Genomic DNA, 15753 nt, shown 5'->3' with positions numbered 1-15753 from the left:
GCACACAGTAGGTGCTTAATACTCACCGAAAAAACAAATGAGTTAGTACAGATGGAGCAAATGCGTAAATGGCCTGAGCTTAGGGCACTCCAGCTTTCACCGCTAACCCGCCTCCCTCCTGAATTCCCAGCGGGCTGGGAACCTGCCTTCGTTCACACTGCGCTGGGAAAGCAGCAACTCAGCTGGTCCTGCAGGAAACCTGAGGCGGACACACGGTGGTGGGGTTGCTCCCCAGAGCGCCTGCGCGTGCTCTGCCGCTGAGCTTCTCCCAAGGGAACCAGGGAAAGGGGAGAGGAAAGACTGCTGGCGCTCCGCTCCATGAAAATCAATATGGATGCTCCTTTCGTGCTCTACTCCAAAAAGGAAATTCCCTGAGGACAAAGGGGCCGGCAAAATTTCTGTTCGGGATGAGGAAACTATGCCACACTTTCATAAACGTGACCTGATTGAACCAATTACTATAAAACACAAGCCCTGCTTCCATGCCTGTTCTCTTGCCAGGGAGCGACGAGGCTACAAAGAAATCTGGCAGCATGTTCAATGCACCAGAGACATATTATTTCTGGTGTCTGGATAGCACTGGGGTTGGAATGCAGAATTTCTCTCAAGTCTTATTTTAATAGAATTTTGTACTTACTTATAATTTGCATTAATTACTTACCAGTAAACTCAGATTTTTTTTGCCACGATTTCAACACAAACATGCCTACACCAAGATGTGCCAAGCTAAGCCTGTAACCTCTTTGCACTGTGAACACTCCCACCCCTCCTGTAACCCTGACTGATAAATGAGGAGTTGGGATGTGACCAAAAAAAAAAAAAAAAAAAAAAAAAACGTTTCATGGCAAAAAGCATGCCACAGACAACACAGACAATAACTACTATGGTTGCTCAGGAAAGGTCAAAATATTTAGAAAGACAATGTAGTGCCCCATGTGAAGAGCATTGTTCAAACCACCACCTTGGATATAAGCTCTTTAACAAAGACCATTTTTGCTTTATTTTTTAATTATTTTAAAAATTAGGAAACAAGTCATGTTAAATATAAACATTTCTTAATATAAATGGAAAGTAAATATGCAGTAATACCAAAAATACTCGATCTTCAACTGGGGGCTTTTTTCCAAAGATACAAAATCATTTTTTCAAAAGATACAAGATGCAGATAAATCACATTCACACAAATGTTCAACATGGAACAATTCAAATTCACAATGAAGTCTGAATATTTTCATATTTTTCTCCAGCTTGAAATATAAAAAATGATAATGGAATCATTCATTCTCATAATTTTGAGTAAAAAAAGAACTAATCATGTACGTTAATATTATCATTTTATGTATCACTCAAAAGTACAAATAACCCTACAGATAGAATGCCATGCTTATAGTGAGTGCAGTGTGAAAATACTGAGACATTTATCAGGCATTTGTAAATGAACTGTATTTTAGAATATGTTACACAAACACAAGTCCATCTTTCTCTTTGGTTCAAAAAATAAAAGAGGTAGTTTCAAATAACATAAATACCTATTATATCACTAGATTTTCATGAAAGTGTTGTCAATTTATAACAGAAATTACTAGAAATTAAATGGGCACAGGAACTAAATGAAAAAAGTATTAAAAATAACTTCAACTAATAAATTTTGGTTTTTATCACAAATCAGAAAAGATAGTTGACTACAAAAAAATGGATTTAGTAAGATTTTAGAATGTTACCAATATTATAAATCAATTTTTCTATCATGTTCCTAAAACTATCATGTTCTAAATGAAAATATGGATTTAAATGTTTACAAATTGTGTCTTTCAGTTAAATAAGTATCTCATGTGTAAGATTAATATATATTAATACTAATGTGTACTACACCCTTTTAGCTTTGGGCCACCCAAACTGAGAATGGCTAGTTCAAAAATATTCAACAGTAAGGAAGAAATGAGCATGTCACTCACCCATGATCAACTCACTTCATGTCATTAAGAAATTCCAGATTACTAAGAATTGTCCAAAGGAGCCTTCCTGATTAAACAGAATCTGACTGAAAGTAGGAAACCAAGGAGAAACAAAGTAGAGATGCTCTTCAGAAACGGATATAAGAAAATGCTTTTGTCTCCCTGATGTTTTTCAAAGTTATGACAGAATAAATGGACTCTTTCAAATAAATTGCCTATGTTGATGATTTAACAGTATTATATGACAGTGTATAATCCCAGGAACCAAATAATAGTGTAAGTAAAATGGAAATGTGCCCACTGAAATAAATATTATTTCATTGTTCCTCCTTACAAATTCTGTCACTTATGTCCATTTCTACTCTGATTAAAGAAATATTGGGTTATAAGCCCTATATTTATTTAACTGCTGTAAAATAAACTTTAAGTATGATGATTTTCTATTAATGATTCTATGAGAAAAGTCTATAAAGGCATTTAAAATGTAGAACAATTTAAGTCATAAGATTTTCTGATAATTTTTAAAAGACATTTAGGTATAAAGGAATTGCATAAATTTGAATCAACTAGAATAGAGATTGATTTATTAATTCTACCATGCAAAAAAAATTTAGTTCAAGCAAGTACATTTTCAGTTTTAGGAGTCAGGGCACAGATCTGCAGAAGGACTAATCCGAAAACACAAAGTTCAATTTTGTGACTTTCTTAAAACTTAATAAAACTATGATTTTTAATATTTCTGTATACATAAAATTGAGCCCAAACATCTTAGTAATCACTGATATACTATTGTGAAAAAAATATATGCCACTTCCTTTGCCATAGATTCATCACAATTGTAGAAGTCACTCCAGAGACTGTTGAAAATTTCAATAGGCAAATTTTGCGAAAGCAAAAACTTCAACTTGTCATTTCTGGGTTACTCCTAAAGTTTGCTTCATGTTTTCATACACCACATAACTGATGCCTACAGCAGGGAGCACCTTCATGAAGTTTGGGGTGATGCCTCTGTAAAGTCCTGGTATTCCTTCTTTGGAAATTATTCTTCGAAAGAGGCCAACCATATTCAGCTGTGAGGCTCCTTCAACCATGGCTAGAAAATTACAAAAAGAAACAAAAAACAAACCAGGCTAATTTAGAATATTTAAGCATGTTTAATTGTATTATAATAAACACTAGGATTCAGAATCATATTTAGAAATGAAGGATAAAATATATTCCCAAGGGCCCCAAAAAATACCTTTTTAAATAATTCTTTTTATGACATCTAATAGTGAGTGTTCTGACTATAATAATGATGGCAAAAACAGTTCTTTATTGAAAATTACTATGTGCTAGGTATTGGGTTAATTACTTCCCTTGCTAATTCTACAAGGTAAACATATCCATTTTATAAATGAGCTTGGAAAGATGAAGAAATTTGTACTACAACACTCAGCAAGCAAGTGGTAGAGCCATGGTCTGTTGACTCTGAAGCCATATGCTTTCCACCTCAATACTCTGCCACCTCCTACTCCCTCATTAGCCAACCACTCCATAGCAAACAGTTAAATTTTGTCAAGTGGAGGAAGTATGGAGAAACTTTGAGAATCTTAGGAAAACATAGGGGACTTGGGCCTTGAAAATTATCTCAGTAGAACAGAAAAGGATGCAAGGAAACCTGTTTTGCTGCACAACAAAGACAAGGACAGGAACCAATACATTCTAGGGGACACAGACAATTGTTGGATGTGGTCATTACACAGTTGGTACCAAGAGGCTGAAATGGGCAAGGTTGGGGTAGGAAAATGCAGATGAAACTAAAAGTGGGGCCAAATGACTAAAGGTTTTGGGGTTCCCACTAAGAAATCTGGAATTGACTCTGAAGACATTAAAGAGTTACAAAGATGTCTGAGCAGATGTGAAATGATCAGACCTGACTTTGGAAACCACAAACATGGTAGCCATGCAAAGGTCTGTACTGGAGTTAGCAGACAGGAGGGGTAAGCTCATTAGGCAATGGTGTGAATCAGACTGCCTGGGTTTGAATTCTAGTGCCACTATTTACCAAATGTATAACTTTGTAGAAGTTCCTCATCTGCAGAATGTGGGTAATATCAGTGTCACGCTCTCAAAATTATTACAATGGTTAAATGAGAAAACACACAGAAACATTTAGTTTACTACTTTGCGTTCTTCTCTGAAGTCATACAATGGGCTCTCAGCTCCTCCAAGGTGCTGTCTTTGCTCCTGCCTCATTAACTTTACACATACTTTTCCTCGGGCTGCAATGCTGTTTCTTGATCCACTCCATCTGCCTTTGCCCACCCAAATCCCACGTCTTTCCAGTCTCCAGATGGAGTTAGCTTACAGCCTTCACTCTATACTCCCCTAACAAGGGGAAGTGATTTATTAAGGTTGTTCACTTTCTGGACGTGTTCTGCTCCACTCTACAATGACAGGAACCACATCTTACTTGTTGAGTGCTCTAACCTAGCATCCAGCAATGTCTAGCACCCAGAATTGGCTGAAGAAGCATTTTTCAATTAATGGCCCACTGCTTGTGAAGGAGAAATGGATGCACTTGGAAAAGCGGTTGGGGGTGGAATTGTAGATGCCCAGGATGCACTATTCAAAGAAATTACAGTGGATGAGATCGAACAGGGAAAAAAGTACAAGGAAAAGAAAGGTATCAAATGCATACTTCAATAGAGTGAGTATAGCAATAAAAGCCAGCAAATAGTAAGGAGAGGATAATCAATGAGTGGGCAGAAGAACCAGGACAGTACAGTATAATCCAAGTCAAGGAAGGAGTTAGTAACACAGTGAGGAAGAATCCCAGTTCAAAGGTTGTGAGGTTCAAGCAGCAATAACAACAAACAATTTCAGTCACTATTTACCAAAAATTTAACAAGTGCCATGTGCTTTTCATATATTTCTGCTAATTCTTTTCATTCCCATCCACCAAATAGAAAATGGAAACCCAAAGAGATTTAGGGCAAGGATATAAGCCCAAATCCATCCAAATACTAAAACTTATACTCTTAAAACATGCATTCAACAGAGTAAGAAGAAAAAATCTTATTCTGTTTAAATATGAATCATACATATACATGTAGTTTACATGTGACATTAAAATAGTCCAAAGAAAATAATCTTATTCTGTTTATATATAAATCATACATGTAAAAGTGATATATTTATGGCATTAAAATTTCATGAAGTAGAGATACTAAGAACTTCTAAAATGTAAACTTAAGGAGACAATAATGGGGAAAAATTCAAGAAATTCAATTAAAACTACACTCAGCTGTTTCAATTGAAATTGAAGTTCCAAAAGCATGTTACTGATGCAGCACTTTTATCGGTTTTATCCTTTAATCAAAAACTCAAGAGGTAAAAAACCTCTATAATAAAATTTATGTAACACTGAAGAAAGAAATCAAAAGAGATACTAGAAGATACGAGGACATCCCATGTTTATGGATAGGCAGAACTAATATTATTAAAATGCCCAGAGTATCAAAATATACAGATCAATGCAATTCCCATCAAAATATGATATTCTTAATAGAAGATACAGAAACAAGCCCACACAACTACAATTATCTGATTTTTGATAAAGGTGCCCAAACCATACACTGGAAAAAAGGACAGCCTCTTTAGCAAGCAATGCTTAGAAAACTGGATATCCATATCTAGAAGAATGAAAATAGATTCCCATTTCTTACCCTGTGTAAGTCAACTCAAAATGAATCAAAGACCTAAGTATAAGACCAGAAACTTTGCAACTATTAGAAGAATAGTCAAAACACTTCAAGTAGAACTACCATATGATCCAGCTATACAGCTCCTTGGTATTTGTCCAATAAAATTAAAGTCAGCATACTTTAAAGATACAAGCATGTTACTTCAGCACAATTCAAGTTATGGAATCAGCCTAGATGTCCATCAACAGATAAAGAAATGAACAAATAAAGAAAATGTGGTATATATACACAATGGAGTTTTATTCAGCCATAAAGAAGAATGAAATTATGTCATTTTGTAGAAAATAAATGGAACTACAGAGCAATTTTGAGCAAAATAAGTCAGATTCAAAGAGAAAAGTATTATATGTTTTCCCTCATATGAGGGAAGATGGAAAATATGAAGACAAAAAGGATACCATGAAAGCAGAAAGGTGACCATTAAGGTAGGGAGGAGAAGAGGGTGATGGGATATTGGGTAGTGAAATGTATCATATTGTGTTTTTATGTATGTGCAAAAGTGCCACGATGAAACACGTAAATCTATATAATTGAGATGCACCAGTTTAAAAATAAATAAATAAATAAACTTACCTTGGGCTTGCATGCGAGTCCTCACCAAAGCCAAGGGGTAGCTGGCCAGCTGGCCACAGGTGCTGGATAAGGCACCACATCCCAGCAACACCACAACACCAGGGTTTACAGAATCCTTTGCAAAATTATCAAGCCAGTGGGACTTCAAGAGCTGCCCCAGAAAAGGAGAAAAGAATAAAAATAATGACATGCTTGAGAACCACTTTCACTCTAAGTAAACATTTTCACAACTATCCTCATCCTTATAAGAGACTGCCATTTACGGTGAGAGGGGGGCACGTGTTCCTAGGGGCAGCAGACATGGCAGGAGGCAGTAGTTCTACAGAGAGGTAGAGAAGCAACTAGAGATACAGAACATGAGGGGTATGCCCTGGTTGTTCATCTTCTTTTAAAATAAACACAAAGATCAATAACACACCTACAAAATATTGTAGGATCCAAAGAATATTTCTTATGGAAAATACTAATAAAAACATTGTAACACTAATTATATCTAAGTTTATACTCTCGACACATTTATTATTTCATTTGGTCCTTACAGAAACTCTGACATGGATCTATTATTCTGATTTTAGAAATAAGGGAAATTTATTCTGATAGAGATTTTTTAAAAAGGGCTCAGAATCAGGTGTGCTGGTCCCACCACAGAGCCATCTTCTCTCCCCTGTTATTCTAGGCCCCAGTATTTCATTAGAAGGCAATACATAGGATAAGTTGTATTAAATGTATATGTTAGTTAGCTCTTTAAACATAAAATATTTTAAGTATAAAATTTACACTAGGACTGGGGATATAGCTCAGTTGGTAGAGTGCTTGCCTCACATGCACAAGGCCCTGGTTCAATCCCCAACACCACACACACACAAAAAAAATTTACACTAATATGATCTATAATTAATTCAAGTCATTTGGTTTTTAATCCTATAAGATTATCATAGGATTTCTCAATAGAAACTTTGCAGGCCAGAAAGAAGTGATATGTTATATTCAAGGTGCTAGAATAAAAAGCTGTCAACCAAGATACTATATTGGCAAACCTGTTCTATACATATGAAGCAGAAATTAAGAGTTTCCCAGATGTATGAAAGCTGAGAGAATTTATCACCACTAGAACTGCCCTATAAGAAATGTTAAAGGGAATCCTTCAAGTGGAAACAAAAGGACAATAAACAGCAACACAAAACCATATGAAAATATCAACCCTTGGTAAAGGTAAATATAAATTATAAAATACTGTAGTGTTGTACTATAGGATGTAAATAACTTCATTTCTACACTTCTGGTGTAGAATTTAAAAAATAAAAGCATAAAAAGTAACTATAGGGCTGGAGTCATAGCTCAGTGGTAGAGCGCTTACCTAGCATGTGTGAGGCCCTGGGTTCAGGTCTCAGCACCACATATAAATAAATCAAATAAAGGTCTGTTGACGACTAAAAAAACAATTTTTTTTCAAAGTAACTATAAATCTGTTAATGGGCATACAATATAAAGAGAAGTAATTTGTGTCATCAACAACAAGTAGAGAGAAGAGGTCAGAGTTGTAGAGGAGTGGAACTTTCATGTAAGATTGGAGTTACATTGCAATTAGTTTAAAAGAGATTGTTATAGCCTTAATATGTTTCATGTAATTACAATAGTAACCACTAATATATATAGTATATATACAAAAGGAAATGATGACAGAATTAGAATATGTCACTACAAAAAAGTCAACACAAAAGAAGGTAATAAGAAAGGAAAGGAGGAACAAAAAACTATAAGACAAACAGAAAATGATGAACAAAATGGCAAAAGCAAGCTCTGTCATTAACTGCTTTCCATGTAATAGATTAAAGGTCTTCATTAAAAGACATAAATCACTGAATGGGTAAAACATACAGGATCAACAATATCCTATTTACAGGAGGCTCATGTTAGATATAAGAACACATGTCAGTTAAAAGCAAAAGAATGGAAAAAGATGAAGCTGTGTGCTGCTTAATGACGAGGACACCTGAGAAACACGGCTCAGGTGTTTCATCACCGTGTGAACATCGCAGAGTGCACTTACACAAACCTATGAGGTGCGGCCTACTTCACACCCAGGCCATATGGTGCATACATATGGTGCGGCACATTTCCCCCAGGGCCAAGATGAACTGAACAACATGAGATTAAGTCAAACACAAGAGGAAATGCGGTAGTCAAGAGACTCAATAAACATAAGATGTACAAGACTACTGCTGATATAACACAACACACTTATTATAGTAGACATTTTTTTTGTACCAGGGATTGATCCCAGGGGGGAGCTTAACCACTAAGCCACATCCCCAGTCCTTTTTTATATTTTATTTAGAGACAGGGCCTCACTGAGATGCTTAGAGCCTTGCTAAGTCGCTGAGGCTGGTTTTGTACTTGTTATCCTCCTACCTCCACCTGCAGAGCCACTGCCAGTTCATTAGACATTTTTTTAAAGTAGGAGTACACCATGTATGTATAATATGTCAAAATACACTCAACTGTCATGTATATCTAAAAATAACAAATTAAAAATATTTTTAAAAAGTAGGTATACACTCTAAAGTAACATTAAATAGTACAGTAAATACACAAACCAATGACATAGTCATTTATCACCATTACTGAGTATTACATACTGTACATAATTGTATGTGCTATACTTTCACACAACTGGAAGGAGGATGTGTTTTCACACCAGCATCACTCCAAATCATGAGTAGGGCCATGCACTGATGATGTTAAGGTGCCTGTGATGTCACTAGGCAACAGGAATTTTTCAGCTCCATTATAATCTTGTGGGACCATCATCACATATATGTTCTTCATTGGCACAAACATTGCTATATGGTGCATGATTGTACCATATATACACAATGGAATAGTATTTATCCAGTAAAAAGAATGAAGTTCTGACACATGATACAGCATGAAGGAATCTTGAAGACACGTGCCAAGTGAAATAAGTCACTTATGAAACCTCTAGAATACACAAATTCATAGAGACAGAAAGCAGATTAGAGGTCACCAGGGAGTGAAGGGAAGGTGGAGGAGGGAGTTTACTTCTTAATGATTAAAACTTCCTACTTGGACTGATGAAAAAATTTCAGAAATATGCAGTGGTGAAAGCTGCACAATATTGTGAATGTGACTAATGTCACTAAATTGTACATTTAAAACTGTTGAAATGGTACATTTTATGTCATGTTTCATCATAATTTTTAAAAATTAATAATGTAACATACTAAAAGTCTTCAAATTATATGCTTTAAGTGGGTGAAATATATGGTGTATCTCAATAAAACTATTAAAATTAAGAAGTGGCAAAGTCCTCTAAGAAAGTTTTCTTTACACATCCCATCTGTCCCCTCAGCTATAGGTTGGGTCTCCTCCCAATATGTGCACTGGCTTATATCTGTCATGACAAAACTAACCAACCATGTGCTTTAGCTGTTAGCTTGTCTATGTTCCCCCATCAGACCTATGGTTTGTTTGTTTGTTTGGTTGGTTGTTCGCTTAGTTGTGGTGATGGTGGTACTAGAGATTGGATCCAGAGATGCTCTACCACTAAGCTACATCCCCAGCACTTTCTATTTTTATTTTGAGACAGGATCTCACTAAGCTGCCAAGGCTGGTCTTGAACTTGTGATCCTACTAACTGAGCCTCCTGAGTCACTGGGGTTACAGGTGTGCACCACCACACCTAGCCAGACCTTCAATTTCTGAAAGGCAGACACTGAGTCCCTTCAACCCCCAAGATCCTGTGTCTAACCCAGTGGCCGGTACATGGTATGTACTCAATAAATGTTTGTCAGATTCATAAATGATCAAATGATTTAGGTGGCAGGGCTGATCCAAGGTTTGTATTCTGATTTGTCTCTAGTACAACAAATGCATCTGTATTACCCAAATTGGTCACTTGGCTTCATCAATGTCCCATCTTAACAAATCAAAGAAAATGTGATGTTTTTGCTTATTTTTCTCTCCTCTGCCCCAAGAAAATCTCTTATACTATCTTCTAAGCTGAACAACCATATCTGAATTTGAGGCCACTCTTTTGTAGCAAAAATAATTCACAAGGAAATCTAATATGAAAGTTACCAACACAGGTGGGGTTCATATTCAAGGTACTTGAAAAGAAAGATCAAAGGACACACTCTAAATAGCATAGTCAGGAGCTGTTTTCTGATATATGTCTACTTCTTTATATAAAGTCAAATTCTAGCATTAAGAGCAATAATGATTACATTTGCAGATTCAAAACACTTACGTAAACGTACCTCATACACAGCTAGATCTATGCCTGCATAAGGTATGATGCCTAATAAATTGGGAACGTAGCCTTTGTAAAAAGCTCCAAAGCCTTCATGTTTCAAAATCTTCTTGGCACAGTCATATATTCCAGAGTATTGTCCAGTTTTGCCCACTGCCAGCCTGGTTTTCATAACCTGGACATGAAATAATATAACAAAACATCATTCATAATAACACTAACATCATGGAATTCCAAAGAAGCAACTTCATGGAGAACAAATAAATAGCATGCAATGTTATTCAAATGACTGTTTAATTTGCCAATATGTTCTCCTTTGTGTATTATTTCCATTTAAGAGCTAAGACCACAGCTAGAAAGACCCATTTACTGCAAAGAGGATGAGAATGAGGGCAGGGATAGAGTACATGAAGACAAGATCATAATATGACTGGTATGGATGGCATGGACTGGTATGAAGGGAACAGCATCCTGAAGGCTACTCCAGCTAGCCTGGAGCACAGGAGGGGTGGAAGAGAAGGGGAAGGTGATGCTATTAATTGAGATGGAGGATGTAAGAAGAAAAATAAGTACTAAATTAGGATACCTTTTCTGAGGGGTGTGCAGAGTAATGTGAACAATATACATTGACATACATGCAACAAAGTAGTGGAAGTTAAGGGTCTTATCAATTATTACAAACTCTTTGTTATATCAATAAAGATATCCACATCTACAATATTATTTTTGTTCTAAAGCAGGAGTTGGAAAATATTTTCTGTAAAGGCCGGATAATAAATATTTCAGTCTTTGCAGGCCTAAAATGTCAGTTCTCTGCTGCATATTCTTTGTTTTTCTTTTGCTTTGTTTTTACCTGCCTTTTAAAAATTGTAAAAACCCACTCTTAGCTCAAGGCTACATAAAACAGTCCACAAATCCATGGTTTGGCAGCCCATGGTCTAATGGAAGGAGGGCTAGTTAAGATCACCACCAAGCAATCAATCCTGAGGTTCTGTTATTATGTTATGGTACTCTTTGGAGGGGAATGGGAGTTCTTCTCATCAACACGGGGCAGCCAACCTCTGAGATGACCCCACTGATCCTTGACTCCTGGCAAGCATAGATTTGTGTGATCTCTACAACACTCAACCAGGGTTGGTCTGTGTAATGGTTAATTTGAATTGTTAACTTGATTGGATTAATAAATGCTGATGATGATTAAGAGGCTTCTAGGTGGGTCAATGCAGGCGTGTCTAGGAAAGATTAGAAAGCAGGATACTGAACTGAAGTGGAGACCCTAAATGTGGGCAGTACCACCCAATAGGATGGACTAAAAGTTGGAAGAACAAGGAAGCAGATGCAGATGCAAGCTCAGCTCTTCTTGAACAGGTTCTTGATTGCTGCTTAGATCATCTGAGGATATCAGACTCTTGCTTCTTCATTCTTCCAAAGTGGACTCTGCCAGTGATTCTCCAGGTAGTTTCCAGAAGCCTTGGTCTTGGAGGAGGATAGCACTCTTGACCTTTCTTGTTCTGGGGCTTCTGCATCTTGGGTTGTGTAGTTGCTGGTTCTTCCAGCTCTCCAGCTGCCATTGTGGACTCTCCAACTTCTGGTCGTGTAAACCAATCTAATAAATCCTCTTTTTATAATCATACTTCCTATTGATTCTGTTCCTCTAGAGAATCCTGACTAATCTAATACAGTCTGTGTGACCAACAGGGTACAGCATAAGGGACAAAAGAGAGCAGTTTCCCTCTTAAAGGCACATGCTTGCTCTTGTGAGCATGATCTCTCTCTCTCTCTCTCTCTCTCTCTCTCTCTCTCTCTCTCTCTCTCTCTCTCTCTCTCTCTCCCTGCCCCCTCCTTTCTCATCACTTTCTCTCTCTCACCCATTACTTTCTCATTCCTGTAAGGGAAGCCAGCTACCATGTTGGGAAGATACTTGGGCAGCAAGCAGAAAGGCCTACATGATACAGAACTGAGGCCTCCAGCCAGCGAGGCCTGGCAATAGCGACATGGTGAGCTTGGAAGTGTATTCACCCATAGCCGAGCCTCAAGGTGACTGCAGCTCTGGCTGACACCTTAAAGATAGGCGGTGAAAAACCTAGAGCCAAAGGAGCATAGCCAAGTTGCTCCCTGATTCTCAGTCCATAGAAACTGTGAGATAATAAATACTTGTTGTCTAAAACTGTTACACAACAGATACCAATGCAAACACCATCAAGCAGTCCGACTTCACTATGGCGTACTTACCTCCATGGGGTAAATGAAAGTCTGTGCAGTTGCGCCAGCCATGGAACCAGAAATAAATCTCTCAAAGGTTCCTACTTTTTGTCCTTCCTCAGTAAGCAACTTCTTGTACTATATGAGAAAGTTTTAAAATGAACATTAGTATCTGCTATCGACAGAACCATGCTCCCTAAAACTCACATGTTGAACACTAACCCCCAACATGATGGTAGTAGAAGATAGGGTCTTTGGAGGCAATGAGGTTAGATGAGGTGAAACCTTAATGATAGGATTAGCATCCTCATAAGAAGAGACAACAGAGAGCTTATTCGCACCAAGAAAAGGCCATCTGAGAACATGGAAGAAGGCCACTGTCTGCCAGTAAGGAAGAAGCTCTCACTAGAGATCAAATTGGCTGGCCTCTTGATCTTGGACTTCCCAAACTCCAGAACTATGAGAAATAAATTTCAAATGTTTAAGCCATACAGTTGGCGGTGTTTGTTCTGGCAGCTCAAGCTAATTAAAATAATACCAAAATACAAATCTGCTCCTAGAAACAAATTTGCTGACCATGTGATAATGTGTCTCAAAATGCATATATTGCATTAACAATACTTAGCAGAAAAATAAGGCTGAAATGCTAATACATTCAGTATACTGAACAGAGGTTCTCAAGTTAGATTTCCACAGAACACGAATATTCCACAGGCTGAACCAAGTCATTCCTTTGCTAAAAACAGAATAACAACATTCTTTTCCAGATACAGGAAAAAAAATGGAATAATAAAGTTTTCAAAATTTTTAGGTATTTTCCCCTATATTTTTTTAAAGATGAGTTTATTTCACCAGTACAAATAAAACCAATAAGTGACAACCAAATATTAACAAAACAATGTAGAAAACAGTTTTGTCAATAATACATTTAAGTACACTAACACACCAACCCTAGTACTCCTCTGGCCCAAAGCAATCCAACATGGCTGATTGGACCAAGGGTGGAAATATGACCTACATGAAGCCAAAATATTAATTAGTCAGGATGTTAATGTCATGGGTTCCAGAGTCAGGTGGACCTGGGCTGGAACCTGAGTCATATGGCCCTGAGCAAGTTCATGAACATGTCCAGGTTGCACTCAGGGGGCTGCTGATTGGACTAAATAAAATCACACAGACAATATAGTTAACATTTGTACCAGGCACTTGGCAAATGCTCAGCAGTTGTTGTTGTTATTATTATTAACATAATAATAATTATAAAAACAGAGACAATGGCAATTAACCAGGCAAACCCAATTCCTTCTCAGAAATGTAAGGTATCTAGAGGTGGTAGTGGTAAGTCTACAGAGAGAAGCAGACCCATGGGTGGAGAAGGAGAAGGGTCAGGGAAGTTCCACTTCCAGGGCTTCTCTGAGGATCCTTCCCTCATGGTCACGTACACTCCACAGTGACCCCCCAATCCTGAGCCTGCTTATTGCCGATCCTTGGGATCTAAAAAGCCCAATACACCAAAACAAGATTTCTGCTAGCAAAATTGTGTTTCTCTGCTCACATAAAAATTAAATGTAGTATTATTTCATGAAGTTCCCCAAATAGCAGATATTCCCCCAAAAAAGATATCAAATATTTCCAAAGGCTCTGTTCCCTGAACTACCAGAATATTACATAAAACTCACCTTCTGCATAGGTTCTATTAATTTTCCTTTCAGATTGTCATGATCATTAAATCTAATTTATTTAAACCCTTTCTACATAGGAGCTGTAAAGGCACATTTTGCATCTTGTATCCCCCAAAGCACCAATCAAAAGTACTCACTAAATATTTAGTAAATAACAAATAATACATATTCAAAGGGTAAGTGTTTGGGGGCTTCCATGCCCCAAAACCTGATATATATACAAAGAGAGGAGTGAGGACAGCTTGTGAAGGGTCAGTGGCTTAATAAGTCATAGACCTTAACCCCCAACTTAGAGATGAGGGAACAGTCACAGAGACCTTAGGTAGCTTGCCAACGTCACAGAATTTGACTTTCCTAAAGCAGATCCAACTGGGCTCTGCATGTCTCCCTGGAATCCTGTCTATCTCAGTTCTCTCTCCTATTTGTTCTTACACCTGCTTCAATCTCCCCAACTCCTCCAACCTCTGACACCATCCCCCAGGAGAGAGGCTTTCTTGGGAACTCAAAGAATAACAGAGAGGCCACCAGAAAGAATAATTTGGTATTCCTACCCACCACCACAAAATTATTCACAACCACTCTGTCCTCTTTCTTCCCAGGTTGGCATTAAGAGTCCTTCTTGCAGTCAAAGACTGAGCCTTCTAACGGTCTCTGCTATTACCTGTTTCCCACATCCCCTTCCCACTTCTCAACCCCATTCCCACACACTTCCTCTGAACACCTGCTTTATTAAACAGTCTCTCACACTACATTTTATCTTCTTTCTTTCTATTGGTATGCTTCCTTCGAAAATGGACATATTTAAAAACAAAAAGAAAGAAAGAAAAGCCCTCTCTCCACCCTACATCCAAATCCACCACCCTGTCCCTCTTTTCTTTTCTTCCCTTACCATCAAACTCTCTGAAAAATGTGTCTACATTGTCCAGTTTTCTTCACCTTTCATTCACTTTAGCTCATTTCAGTTTCTCATTTCATTGTGTCACTGAAACATTTATACTAAGCTTACCTATCTCCAGGTTGGTAAGTCAGTAAGTCCTAGAAGACATTTTCCTTATTGCACACACCACAGTGTAGCATGAAACCCTACTCTTCTAGGTCATCACTCTCTCTGAATTTCCTTCTGTCCCTCCTGCCCTTCCTTCTCAGTCTTCCTTACAAGTTTTTCCTGCTGCTCCCATTGGGTTCATTCCCAGGATACTTCTCATTCTATGTTTTTCTGCCCATTCCAACCACATCAACTCATCAAACTTTCTGTCAAAGATCTGTCTCTTCCTTTCCAGATGAGATTCCCACTGGCCTACTGGACAGCTCCCTACACA

The 15753-nt window shown here is 37.5% G+C and overlaps 1 protein-coding gene across 1 annotated transcript in view; it reads right to left on the bottom strand.

The window, feature by feature from the left end:
• Positions 1-969: 969 nt before the first annotated feature.
• The window catches only part of LOC124961288 (calcium-binding mitochondrial carrier protein SCaMC-1), a 47192-nt gene continuing 32408 nt past the window's right edge, over positions 970-15753 (bottom strand). The window contains exons 7-10 of the mRNA XM_047519930.1: positions 12783-12890; positions 10558-10725; positions 6278-6428; positions 970-3048 (exon numbers count right to left, since the gene is read on the bottom strand). Of these exons, the coding sequence (XP_047375886.1) occupies positions 2864-3048; positions 6278-6428; positions 10558-10725; positions 12783-12890 (612 nt within the window). The 3' untranslated portion in view covers positions 970-2863. The remainder of the gene's footprint in view (positions 3049-6277; positions 6429-10557; positions 10726-12782; positions 12891-15753) is intronic.

This window comes from Sciurus carolinensis, chromosome 1 (genome assembly GCF_902686445.1).
Source record: "Sciurus carolinensis chromosome 1, mSciCar1.2, whole genome shotgun sequence".
Lineage (NCBI taxonomy): Eukaryota > Metazoa > Chordata > Mammalia > Rodentia > Sciuridae > Sciurus > Sciurus carolinensis.
Note: the sequence above shows the minus strand (reverse complement) of the source record. Positions and strands in the feature narration are given on the sequence as shown.